Source organism: Anguilla rostrata, chromosome 16, assembly GCF_018555375.3.
Source record: "Anguilla rostrata isolate EN2019 chromosome 16, ASM1855537v3, whole genome shotgun sequence".
NCBI lineage: Eukaryota > Metazoa > Chordata > Actinopteri > Anguilliformes > Anguillidae > Anguilla > Anguilla rostrata.
Genome location: NC_057948.1, coordinates 1592224 through 1606163, shown reverse-complemented (window position 1 = coordinate 1606163; position 13940 = coordinate 1592224). Strand labels below are relative to the sequence as shown.

The 13940-nt window shown below is 42.6% G+C and overlaps 1 protein-coding gene across 5 annotated transcripts in view; it reads right to left on the bottom strand.

Moving 5' to 3' along the window:
- The window catches only part of LOC135242401 (NACHT, LRR and PYD domains-containing protein 12-like), a 505695-nt gene that overhangs the window by 28488 nt on the left and 463267 nt on the right, over window positions 1–13940 (bottom strand). The window contains exon 13 of one of the 5 annotated variants that reach the window (XM_064313450.1): window positions 6221–6394. The exons of the other annotated variants lie outside the window; for them this stretch is intronic. Within the exon in view, the coding sequence (XP_064169520.1) occupies window positions 6221–6394 (174 nt within the window). The remainder of the gene's footprint in view (window positions 1–6220; window positions 6395–13940) is intronic. 5 annotated transcript variants of the gene reach the window in all.

Below are 13940 nucleotides of genomic sequence, written 5' to 3'. Positions count from 1 at the left end.
GAGGAAAGAACGGCGGAAAATGCAGATCAGTTTGGCCGAGAAGCCCAAGACACCGATGCTGCACCAGCAAAGAAAAAGGTGCAGTCAATTCAGGACGAACACCAACAATTTCAGGATACATGGACTGATGAGTTTTTCTTTGTGCAATACGAATTCACTCCATTCTGCCTAATTTGCCAGAAGACTAGTGCCAATTGTTAACGGTCTAACCTTGAGCGCCACTTTAGTGCATTTCACGCCAAGTACAACATATTGTCCCCGCCAGGTAGCAACCTGAGGACTAATAAAAGTAAACAGTTGACACAGACTCTGACTGAGCAGCAAAAAGTGATGGCGAGATCAGTCTCTGTTGCCGAGAAATCGACTGAGGCCACCTAGGAGACCGCATGGATTTTAGCTAGGCTTAAAAAGGCTTTCATGGACGTTGAAATTGTTAAACAATGCTTTCTGACCTCAGCTGAGAATGTACCGTGCATAATAATAATAATAATAATAATAACAAAGCAAATACATGCACTGCAGCTTTCAGATTCGACATTAATGAGGAGGATCAAGTTTATTGGGAAACAGCTAATTGCAGATCTTGCAGCGGCACCATGTTACAGAATTGCACTCAATGAGAGCACGGATATAAGCGATATGGCACAATTGTGTGTGTGGGTTCGCTTTATTCAAAACGACGAATTTTGGGAGGAGCTGAGAACCCTTTAAATGTGCCATTGTCAAGCCTTACACCTGCTCTGAAAAACCTTTGTCCAGACCTTGTTGTAATACAGAGTGAGATTCTTGAGCTGCAGGTCAACGATGTACTGAAAACTGAGCTCAGATCAGGCGTTGCTCATTTCTGGAGCATGGTCCCAGCCTCAGATTATCCACATTTAAAGCTCTGTGTGCAGAAGGTAATGAGCTTTTTTGTGAGCACTTACTCATGGGAGGTAACATTTTCTAGAATGAGCATTGTCAAAAGAAAACATAGAAGTAGGCTTACAGATGTGCATTTTGATTGTTTGACTAGGATTGCAACCACTAACTACAAGCTTTGCATGGAGAAAGTCAAGGGACAGCATTGATACAAATATAACAGAGAAAAATAAATTTTTTATCTCTATTAGTAGGCCAATATATAAATTCTCGGTTGGGTCACATGCTCATATATATGTATTGTGGTGAGGGCCTCTGGAGCCACGCACCTCCCTACCATCAGCCAAAACTCTGCTCCACTTCATCTGTGTCTCACCGGCTAGCCTGCAGCACCATGGACAGCACCAGAGGGACAGGGCTGAGTTTCAGCACCTCCACTCCGCACTCAGGCCTGGACAGCGCCAGAAGGACAGGGCTGAGTTTCAGCACCTCCACTCCACACTCAGACCTGGACAGCGCCAGAGGGACAGGGCTGAGTTTCAGCACCTCCACTCCGCACTCAGACCTGGACAGCGCCGGAGGGACAGGGCTGAGTTTCAGCACCTCCACTCCACACTCAGACCTGGACCTGAGATCCAGTCAGGCCACCAGCAGCATACCAGTGCTTTTTCCACACTTTCCCCTTTGCCTGAGTAGCTGCTGGCCCTATATAGGCCTCATGGTCTCACTCCAGGGGTGTGCTGGCTTTCCCCTCACTGAGTGACTAACAGAGTCTGATTCCCGGTTTTTCTCCTGGGGATGGCGGTAGGTACTAGAGTTTTGGTCAGGTCAGACTCTATTTTGTCAAATGTAAACTAGTGTGGATTGTGGGAGATGTTCTCTGGATAGCATTTAAGTGAAGCTCAAACAATTTACTTCATTATCCAAAGTCCTTTCTTAAAAAGCATTTTTGGTATGCATCACAATTTCTTTGTGTTCCTTTTCTTTATCTTACAATCTCTTCAAGTGCATGTCCTTTCCTCTCTTAATGCATAGTGTCCAGTCCATCTTGCCATGTCTTGTAAATAAAATGATTGCTTTTTAACACTGTTAAAGCTTTCTATTCATGGTTATTGGCAACTCTCATATTTACTCATATGATAAAGTGCTCTTTCTCCTACAGCGCATCTAAAGTACGTGGCTTACTTATACACTGACTGAAGTGTGCATCTCTGCTAGGACAAATCACTGCATCCGTGCCATGAATAAACCCCTCGTTCATCATCTTGTGTTTGAAAGCCAACTCTAGGGAATGACATCCGGTCCAGACTCCCATAGAAGCATCCAATTGCACCAAGTTTGGCGCTGACAGACAGTAGCGCGTCCAATGCTAAAGGAGGCTACCGCCCTCCTGGAAGAGCACACAGGTCACTGCAGTGCTACTATAGCCAAGGGCTACAGACAATAGCCAAGGGCTACAGACTCGAGTTCAGAGTGAAATCCCCCATTTCAACAGAGTCATTTCCTCTCAAACACAAGAGAGCGTGCATTTTTTTTGCATTTTTGTTAAGGAGTATGAGCATGTCTGTGTGCTTTGGGGTCAGTCTGGTGTGCATTCTGCTGAAGGTGAGACCAGCAGCTGAGAAGACGCGCTCAGATGGCACTGATGTCCCAGGAATGGACCAATAACGTTTCACTAATGCTGCCAGTCAAGGGAACCATGCCTCTCTAATTTAACATTTTAGAAACGTCTCTTTAATTTGAAATCTAATCACCAAAATTAGGTTATTCATTGAAATGGTTTATGGAAATTTAACTGTTTAATCCATAGAAATTCATCAATCAACATTCTTATTAAGAATTAACAGTTAATTGATTAACTTAACATCACTATTTCACATCAGTAAATCTGAAAGATGCCTTCTTCCACGTAAGCATTTATCCCCCTCACACAAAATTCCTCCGTTTCGCCCATTGCGATGCTTGCTACAAATACACAGTTCCACCCTTCGGCCTTTCCTTGAGTCCACGGGTGTTCTGTATTTGTGTAGAGGCGGGTCTGGCTCCATTAAGACTAATGAGGCTCAGAATACTGACTTAAGCCGCGTTTCCACCAAAATTACCCGGAACTTTCAGTCCCAGGAACTACTTTACCAGGAACTAAAAGGTTCCTTCAGCCAATGGTTGTCTGCGTTTCCACCGGGGTCTAAAGTCCCGCGAAGATTAGGCAAATTATCCCACTGACATATGAAAAAGCGACGTTGTCGTCGGTCCATCTGTCATATGATTTCTTCTGTAACCCCATACTACCACCGTAGTAGCCTACATTATTTTCTAATAACCGAGACAGCCCGGAAAGGTTTATTTCACTTATATACAACGGGTTACCAACAATGACTATATATGGTTACTTTTGTATTTATTGATTTTCATATATCCTCTCAAACACATTCATTATGTTTTTATGCGAACATTCGCTTTCATGTCTTGACATCCGAAGCGACAGAATGCATTCACATTTATATGTATAACTGGCAACAACAGCAGAAAACATGCACACGTTGTAAACAAGTTGCTGTTTGATTACTTTCTCATCGTCAATTCCATATAGGCGAATGGCAAAATGACAAGAATAGAAAGAAAACTCGGACTTGCGTGAAAATGTAAATTAGTAGTGGTACAGCCACCGTTTGCTTTCCTTCGAAGTTACTGCTAGCCGAGCAGCGAAGTGTGCCCTCCAGATGCGAACCATGCACCATAAATTAGTCCATAGTCTTCCTGGTCTTTTCGTGGAATTGAAAAATGGCAGTAAAATTGAGTAAAATTACGGCAGTCTGAAAAAGCTAAAGGGAAGATTACTAGAATTAACCTGTTATTTTACCCGGATAAAAAGTGCGGAAGGTGATTTACAGTTTGCTTGTACTGTATCACCAATGTTAATTATGCAGAACTACCGCATACCTCACATAACTGTATCAAACGTTTTGAGTCAATTACAACGGGCTAACAAAGAAAATCCGGAAGAAAATATTCAGCAACCGAATTAATCCGTTTGAATGTTTTGGTAGCCTACGTAATATGCTGTCCCAGCACGAATGCTTAGCATTTTACAAAACGAATACTAAAGCAAGAAAAGAACAGAAGAGCACATGTTATAATTCTAAGACGTTGACAGGCTATAACCAAAACTAGGCTACTGCGCCGCATAACACACAAGTTTGATTTGAAGTTATTATGAAAATAAATTGGTTTGCCGCTGCATATATTCAAACATGGCGGGTAATGGCGGAAAATAAATACAACACAAATGCTGCGAGTGGAGTTCCTCAAAAGGTTCCTAGTTCCGGGGTATAGTTCCTGCGGTGGAAACGCGGCTTTATACAGACAATTAGCTGATTATTGCCAATTCAAAACCCAGAGCTGTGCAGGACTCTCAGTGAGTTCTGATGCATCTGATGTCTGATGGTTTCAGTGCAATCTCTCCCCATCCTGGAGCGTAACGTTCTTGGGAGTGGATTTATACTCTGTATCCATGTGAGCTTGCCTATCAGCGGACTGCATTTAATCTCTCAGAGTATGGCTCTCTCAGTTCAAGCCCGGCTCGAGAGTGCAGTATCACACATGCCTTAGACTACAGGAGCTGATGGTGTCAGCCTCTCAGGTTTTGCCACTGGTGCTGTTAAGAATGAGGGGCTTTATGAGGTGTATTTCATCCCTCTACCTCAGCCCCGTGTGTGATCTCCATTGCCGTCTCACAGTGAAACACAAGCACTCAGCAACTCTGAGTCACTGGGAAAACACAGACTTTTACACTCAGGGAACCCCTCTCAGGATCGTTCTCATGAGGAAAGTCATGAGGACAGACACATCCCTCTCTGGGGTGGGGGGTCTCAGGAGGGTTACATAGTGAACCAATTCTTTTAGCTATTAACTATATGGACAGGTCTCAGATATTTTCTTCCCTGTCTAAGGGGACATCATGTGCTCGTATGCTGTGATAATGACTGCAGTAGCATATGTCAATCACCAAGGTGGCATGCACTCCCTCCAGCTCCATGGTCTAGCCCACAGACTGTTGGTCTGGAGCAGCCGTCACTTTCTGTGGTTACGCGTGACCCATGTTGCTCTAGGCTTGCTCCTGTCGGGGTCTAGACCAGGGTTGTCTGTGAAGCATATTGTGACAATTGCTGTGAAATACGCTATAAAATAAAATTTGATTGATTGATTGATGTTCCAGGAATTCTGAACACGAGCGCTGATCTGCTGTCAAGGAGAAACCCACTGTACGGGGAATGGTGTCTCCATCCCCAGACTCTGGAAATGTTACTGCAGTGATTATTCCTCTCCTTTATGTACAGCCATGCACGCTCCCGCTACGCACAGACCTCCTGTCTCAGGTGAACGGGGAAATACACCACCCCTGCCCCGAGCGAGTAGCTCTATGGGCTTGGCCTGTGAGAGGCATAACCTCAACACATTAGGGCTTCCCCTTGCCTGACTACAACCATCCAGAGCACGAGAGCGCCCTCTACCAGGTCACTTTATGGCATTCTGGGAGCTGTTCATAACTCCCCAAAGGTGTATCTCAAACATGAGATGATGAAAGAGAACTTTAGGTACCTGTTGTAACCCCGGTGGAGAGATCCACCAAGACTGCCCTGCTTGCCACACATGAGAAGTAAATATGAAGAGTAGTAGCACTGCAGTGTCCCATATGTTCTTCCAGGAGGGCAGTAGTCTCCTGTAACATTGAATGTGCTACTGGCTGTCAAAGCTACACTTGGTGAAACTGGATTACTGGATGTTGTTTCCCATGCGTGGATCTCACTACTCTGTGTTTCAGAGAACTGGGGTAGCGACAGTAACTTAAAGTTTTGGGGCAACACCCTTACTGAGGTACTCACTGGGCATATTGTTGGATTCACTAGCAGGATATGCAGCTCATGGGTCAGTCAAATGTTATTTAATAGAATAATACAGAAGTCATGCCTTGTGATATTTATATAATCTCGCTACCCAAATGGGGTAAATCTTAATTAGCTTAATCCCAGGTGTTGGTTTTAGATTCTGGGATGAGCATGACATTTACCTCCCAGGATTGAAGATCTTAATGTCAGAGAACACTTAGATGAATGCCTGGCAGCAGTAGCTTGTCTCTCTGTTCAGGATTCAGGTTCAAGCTGTCCATCATATCATATGAACACACCCCAGTCAATAATCTTATGAGCAAACTCACATTCACACAAACATTTAGGTTACAGGCTCTGAAAATGAATGGAGTCAGGAAATCAGTCTTCCCTGTGACAAAATTCAAACCCGTACATTGCTATAATCAGTAATTCTATTCAGTTAATGTCACACAGTACACAGCACTACTCACCCCAGTCTCTGTAGTTTACAGTTTGGACTCATCAGTCCAGCACAGAGCAGTTCCACTCCTGAATCTCCCAGGTTATTGTAGCTGAGGTCCAGATCTCTCAGGGGTGAGTTTGATGACTGGAGAGCTGAGGCCACAATATTACAGCACTTCTCTGTGAGGTCACAGCTGTTCAGTCTGCAAAGAAGAGTTAATATAGTATTATTATATTATGTATACATGAAGCATGTATCTAATATGGGGAATGTGCCAATGACAGTGTTCAGCGATGAAGAGTGAAATTCAGGTATTTTACAGTTGATGCTGCTCTGAGGAAGATGTCTGTGTTACACTCTCCAACTGCAGTATTTTGGACCTGAAAATTAAACATCCTGCTGGACTGAACTCTGACAGTTCTACAGATGTAATTCTGACCCAAATGTCCCCTTTTCTTATACTGTAAGTTCTCTGAATTGGGGCAAAGGGCTCATCTACCTTTTCTATGATCTTTTCGCTGGGCTTAACCCTCCCATCCTATACTAGACGTGCAGCTGCCATCTATCAGAGAGGACCTTGAGTTAATTTTCAGTGCTGTAGGATGTTTGGCCACCACCAAAAGTAAAGATCAATCAATCAATCAATCAATCAATCAAAATTTATTTCTATAGCACACTTCATACACAGAGGCAACCCAGTGTGCTTTACATAAATAAAAGCAAAAGGAACAAAGAAAGTACAAAGTACATAAAATAGAATAAAAACAAAATTAAACTAGTAATACCGCCTTGCGGGTGTATGCCTCCGCCAACCAGTAGCCAATTTGGATATAAAATGTCATCACTTCATCATTTTATCCTACTAGACATTTGTGTTAAACGTTGTCATAATTAGCATATGAATTCTTGAGTTATGGCCAAAAACGTGTTTTGCGGTCACAGTGACCTTGACCTTTGACCTTTGACCACCAAAATATGATCAGTTCATCCTTGAGTCCAAGTGGACGTGTGTGCCAAATTTTAAGAAATTTCCTCAAGGTGTTCCTGAGATAACGCGTTCCCGAGAATCGGGACGGACGGACGGACAACCCGAAAACATAATGCCTCCGGCCACGGCTGTGCCGTCACAGAGGAATAAAAAACAGTCATTCCCATAGTCGGGAATGACTAGAGGTCTACTTCCACAATTAAAGTGCAGTAAGCATAGAGTGTAAGTTTTAGAGTTCAATCACAGGCACATGAAAGATGTAAAAGACAACACACATTTTTCAGAGTGGACAGTGAATTTGTTTCCTTATTTCCTTTAGTTTTCTGTGGCAAACTTCCAACAGCACTGCAAGCTAACAGACAGCTAAAGGCATATTCACTTAAGAAACAGGAAGTAATGCACATGCTCATATATAGGTATTGTGTTGTGGACCGTTGGAGCCCCGCCCCTCCCTGCCATCAGCCGCCACTCTGCTCCACTTCACCTGTGTCTCACCGGCCAGCCTGCAGCACCATAGAGAGCGCCAGAGGGACAGGGCTGTGTTTCAGCACCTCCACTCTGCACTCAGACCTGGACAGCACCAGAGGGACAGGGCTGAGTTTCAGCACCTCCACTCCACACTCAGACCTGGACAGCGCCGGAGGGACAGGGCTGAGTTTCAGCACCTCCACTCCACACTCAGACCTGAGATACAATCAGGCCGCCAGCAGCACACCAGTGCGTTTTCCACACCACTTTCCCCTTTGCCTGAGTAGCTGCTGGCCCTATATTGGTCTCGTGGTCTCACTCCAGGGGTGTGCTGGCTTTCCCCTCACTGAATGACTTTTAAAAAAAAATTTTTTTATTTAAATCTGTGGCAGACTCGGACGTGCCCCTCCTCGTGGCTTGAATTCCGTTCCCCAAGATGCACCACCCTAACTCGCCTGCACTTCCCTAGCACTTTTGCTTTCCCCAACATTTGAGTAGCTTGATCTCGACTTGTGTTTCACTTTTCCCCTGTCTTCATTCATTGTGCTACCGCTGTCACAATAAAGGTCCTTTATGGGCATATTGCCAGCACTGTCTGCCTCGTCTGTGCCTCATTCCTGGAGCATGCAGTATGGATGTTATAAAAGTTTATTAAAGGAGATGAAAGACATGGAGCTGTAAGTGGTTGGAAAATCACAACCTGTACCTGTGCAACATGCCATACAAATGCTCTGCCCATTTGCAAATGTCACACACAATGCAAATCATGCAAACTATGCAGAATACACAGAAGTATAAAACAGTCCTTAGAAGGACCACCACTGTACACCTTTGCAGAAGGACATGCAATACATACATGAATGATAGATTCATTCATTAGGGCACACCAGTAGTACAAAGCTGGGGATGATGTTAGGTAGGAGTTTTGGTCAGGTCAGCTCAAATAATTAATTTCATTATCCAAAGTCCTTTGATAAAAAGCATTTTTGCACTCCCATGTTTAAGAGGAATAAATTCCTTCCCTCATACAAAAAGGGGGAAATATGTGAGGTTCCCAGAGATCGAACCCAACATAGTTTTTATTTTCATTATTTCCAGCTCCCAAAGAAGGAGGGTTCTCAACTTCCTATCTTGCATCTCAGTGTTATAAACAAACATTTGAGGCAATATCATTTAAAAATGTTAACATACAGCAATCTTTCACGTTCAATATGTCAGAACGACTGGAACATTTTGTGCAATTCTTTTAATCAATCGTCGGGACCCAATAATTGATTAATAATGATTAACTGATTAGATTAAAATCTACTCCATGGCCTATAAAAAAAATGACTTAGAATATGCTTAGCTTAATACTTAAGCATTTTTGTTAAGGAGTATGAGCATGTCTGTGTGCTTTGGGGTCAGTCTGGTGTGCAGTCTGCTGAAGGTGAGACCAGCAGCTGAGAAGACGTGCTCAGATGGCACTGATGTTCCAGGAATGGACCAATAACGTTTCACTAACGCTGCCAGTCAAGGGAACCGTGACTCTCTAATTAAAAAATGTAAAAACGTCTCTCTAATTTAAAATATAATCACCAACATTAGGTTATTTATTGAAATAGTTTATTGAAATTTAACTTTTTAATCTATAGAAATTTATCAATCGACATTCATATTAAGAATTAAGTTAATTGATTGACTTAACATCACTATTTCACATCAGTAAATCTGAAAGATGCATTCTTCCACGTAAGCATTTATCCCCCTCACACAAAATCCCTTCGCTTTGCCCATCGCGGTGTTTGCTACAAATACACAGTTCCACCCTTCGGCCTTTCCTTGAGTCCACAGGTGTTCTGTCTTTGTGTAGAGGCGGGTCTGGCTCCAGGCTATCGGCTGATCATTGCCAATTCAAAACCCAGAGTTGTGAAGGACACTCAGCGAGTTCTGACACGTGTTGTCTCTTGGTTTGAGAGTAAACCTCCCCAAGAGCAATCTCTCCCATCCTGGAGTGTAATGTTCTTGGGAGTGGATTTATACTCCGTATCCATGTGAGCTTGCCTGTCAGCAGACTGCATTTTATCTCTCAGAGTATGTCTCCCTCAGTTCAAGCCCGGCTCAAGAGTACAGTATCACACATGCCTTAGACTACAGGAGCTGATGGTGTCAGCCTCTCAGCCACTGGGGCTGTTAAGAATGAGGGGCTTTATGAGGTGGATTTCATCCCTTCACCTCAGCCCCGTGTGCGATCTCCATCACCGTCTCACAGTAACACACAAGTGCCCTGCAACTCTGTGTCACTGGGAAAACACAGACTTTTACACTCAGGGAACCCCCCTCAGGATTGTTTTCATGCAGGAAAAAAGGACACATCCCTCTCTGGGGTGGGGGGTCTCAGGAGGGTTACATGGTAAATCAATTCTTTTAGCTATTAACTATATGGACAGCTCTCAGATATTTTCTTCCCTGTCTAAGGGGACATCATGTGCTTGTACGGTGCAATAATTACTGCGGTAGCATATGTCAATCACCAAGGTGGCATGCACTTCCTCCAGCTCCACTACTTTTTGAAGGATTTTTCTCAAAAACATAGGGGTCAAAATTATTGGCACCCCTAAAGAATATTTAAAATAAAACCAAACAAAGTGGCATCTAAAGAAATTTTACTAAAAAAAATTGATCCCCCGGAACTGTACTGCTGCCTTTCACCATTTCCTGTTTCACTAAGGTACAAGTATGGGGTTGCACAAATGTAAAATCTTTTTGTCATCCATCACTATGGGCTAAGGGATCAGCTGAGCCCCTGTGCTGACTTTGTCTCAGGACCCCCTGGTGCTGCACACTGCTAAGGGATCAGCTGAGCCCCTGTGCTGAGTCTGTCTCAGGACCCCCTGGTGCTGCACACTGCTTAGGGATCAGCTGAGCCCCTGTGCTGAGTCTGCATACTGCTCACTTAACCTACATAGAAAATATATTTTACGATTTAATTTAACAAGTAATATTAAAAATGACAATTATGAATCTAATCATTGATAGGTCAGTTGACAGTAACCTGGTGGAATCAACTGACAAACCAAAACAAACTCTGTATCAGGTCTACTTCTAAGTTACAAAACAAAACAGAAGACATCAAACAAGATGTTAAATTTAGATTACCAGAAAAGAAAGACTGAAGAGCCAGACCTTATCAAAGTATTACCCTCTTCCAGTGCCACAGAAACAAAGGAAATGAGCTAAAACGCACAACCAAGAAACCAACACCAAAATAAAGACTAGAGCCCGACCGATGCCAGATTTTTGGGTCCGATGCTGATCCCGATTTTGGAGAGTCCTAGCCCACCGATTACCAATGTTTTGACCGATATTTTGTCAAAAAGTGCAACATTTTCAAATCAATTTGAAAAACTTATATTTTATTAAAGTTTCTATATTTAAGAACATTAACTTATAAGCAAACAAATAAAAATAAACACACAAAGAACTTTTTAGATAAAAAATGTAAAAGATGATATTAAATTAAATATATATATATTAACACCATCTTTAAGTGTGTGGAATCAAAATAACTGATGCACTTTTAGTGTTTGTAAGGTTTATAAGGCATTTTGATAGGCTTATCTGCAGATAGGAATCCTCTTTGCTGTTTTGTTAAGGTAGAACCGGAAAAGTTGATAGTGGAGAATAGGAGCAGACGCATATGTCCCAGCAGGCTTTGCATATGAGAAAATAACAAGTGTGAGATAAATTAGGCGAAATGATGAAATTGCGTAGTTGAAACAATATGTTTTTTAGCAGAATGGGCATGTAGGTGAAGGTTGACATGATCACAGACTATAGTGCGAAGTAAATGAAGTGACCATGAGCGAGCTTAGTTTCCTTATCAAACGGTATATAACAGTCTGTATTTAACGTTAGTTGGTTAAGTGGAGGGTTAAATAACATGTGCAATCTATTGCACGAATGTGTTTTTCTCATGTTCAGTGCTAGTAGTTATACTTATGAGTGAATCATGATTTTACATGTAATGTTTTAAAGCGGAGTTGCAGAACGTACATACGTAGTAATTGTTTGTAGCCTATGTGGCTAGATAGAGAACAGGGCAAGGTAACATGAATGTAGAAACGTGGCGTCTGCTGATATGAAGGTTTTGTACGGTAGCCAAGTGAAGAAATATAGTTAGTAGAAATGGCACAGCGGTGAACTGGTGTAACTTTTTAATAAAAGGAATACATTTGCGTCATGAAATGCATATGGATGGCCGTGAGTGAGTTTTGGTAAAGCAAATATAAGCGTAAGAAAATGTTAGTGTAAAAGAGGAAATGATCTGCCTGAGGGCGAGTCGGGATTCAAGCCTTAAACCGGAGGTTTACCAGTCTGTGACTTCGTTAGTGCAGCACCATGTCATAGCTATGCAATACGTGAAATATCATTAGCAAACCTGTCGGTGGTTTTAAAGAAGAACACAGGCCAGTAAGCACAGAAGAGCTCCCGTTGAATCCATATGGATTAGCAATATTGTAGCCGGTTAATAACTGAACGTACAGACGGTAAGTCATAATGCATATGGCTTAGCAATATTGTTGCCGGTTAATAACTGAACGGTGAACGGCGAACGGCGAGTAGATATGGTGCAAAAGCAATTATTGATAAGTAGTAGACAATTATTAGTGAGGGTCGAAGCAGGTTAAAGAAACGTGTTTCGAGCTGGGCTTGAACCTACGACCCCGTGTTCCCAAGACTGTAACCTTGCCCACTAGGCCACAGGTGGACTAGCTGTTTAGATTGCGGAGTTGCAAAACACATACGTAGTAATTGTTTGTAGCCTATGTGGCTAGATAGAGAACAGGGCGAGGTAACATGAATGTAGAAACGTGGCGTCTGCTGATATGAAGGTTTTGTACGGTAGCCAAGTAAAGAAATATAGTTAGTAGAAATGGCACAGCGGTGAACTGGTGTAACTTTTTAATAAAAGGAATACATTTGCGTCATGAAATGCATATGGATGGCCGTGAGTGAGTTTTGGTAAAGCAAATATAAGCGTAAGAAAATGTTAGTGTAAAAGAGGAAATGATCTGCCTGAGGGCGAGTCGGGATTCAAGCCTTAAACCGGAGGTTTACCAGTCTGTGACTTCGTTAGTGCAGCACCATGTCATAGCTATGCAATGCGTGAAATATCATTAGCAAACCTGTCGGTGGTTTTAAAGAAGAACACAGACCAGTAAGCACAGAAGAGCTCCCGTTGAATCCATATGGATTAGCAATATTGTAGCCGGTTAATAACTGAACGTACAGACGGTAAGTCTAATGCATATGGTTTACAATATTTTTTTCCGGTTAATAACTGAACGGTGAACGGGGGTAATAGGTGCAAAAGAAATAATTGATAAGTATAGACAAAAATTAGTGAGGGTCAACAGGTTAAAGAAACACGCCTAGCTGGGTTTGAACCACGATTGGTTCTCAAGACGTAACCTTCCCCAAGGGCCACAGGCAGACTAGCTGTTTAAACAGGAAATGTTTCAGAGAAAAAGGTATGGGTTTTTTTTGGTGTGTATGCCGTTTTGTTTGGGGCGGTAGGTAAGATTTGGCTGGTGTCAGTGAAATTCCAAGGGGGAACATGTTGTTAGGGGTAGGTGGGAAAAAATAAGAAGAGAAGAAGAAAAAAAAGAAAGAGAAAAAAAGAGAAAAAAGGAGAAAACGAAAAATCCCCTTAGTTTGGAGTTTTATTGTGTGGACGTGAAGTTGTTTATAAATTTCTGTTTGTTGAAAGGGGGTAGAATGTACAGAATTTAATTTTTTTAAGGGATGCCCCCCCCAAGGCGAAATTTCGGGATGGCATCCCTCCCATCCCAATTAATATTCCAAATGCCGTACGTCGTAATGTTATTCAAATATTGTCTCGCCTCCGCCCCACTCAAAAAGGACGATTTATTATTAGAAAAAAAAAGAACGAGAAAAGTGATTCTTTATTACTGACGGGGATGGCGTTAGAAAAAGGCCCGAGGAGAAAGACAACGTGAGAAAAAAGGGGGAAAATGCCCGAGAAGCCCAAGACCCGATGCTGCACCAGCAAAGAAAAACCGCACCGGTCAATTCAGGGCGAACCCAAAATTTCAGGATACTGGACTGATGATTTTTCGGGGGAATAAATCCACTCCATTCTGCCCAATTTTCCAGAAGCTAGCCAATTAAACGGTCTAAACCCTTGAACCCCTTTAGTGCTTTTCACGCCAAGACAACATGTTGTACCCGCCAGGGAGCAAACCCGAGGACTAATAAAAATTTAAAAAGTTTACACGGGCTCTGACTG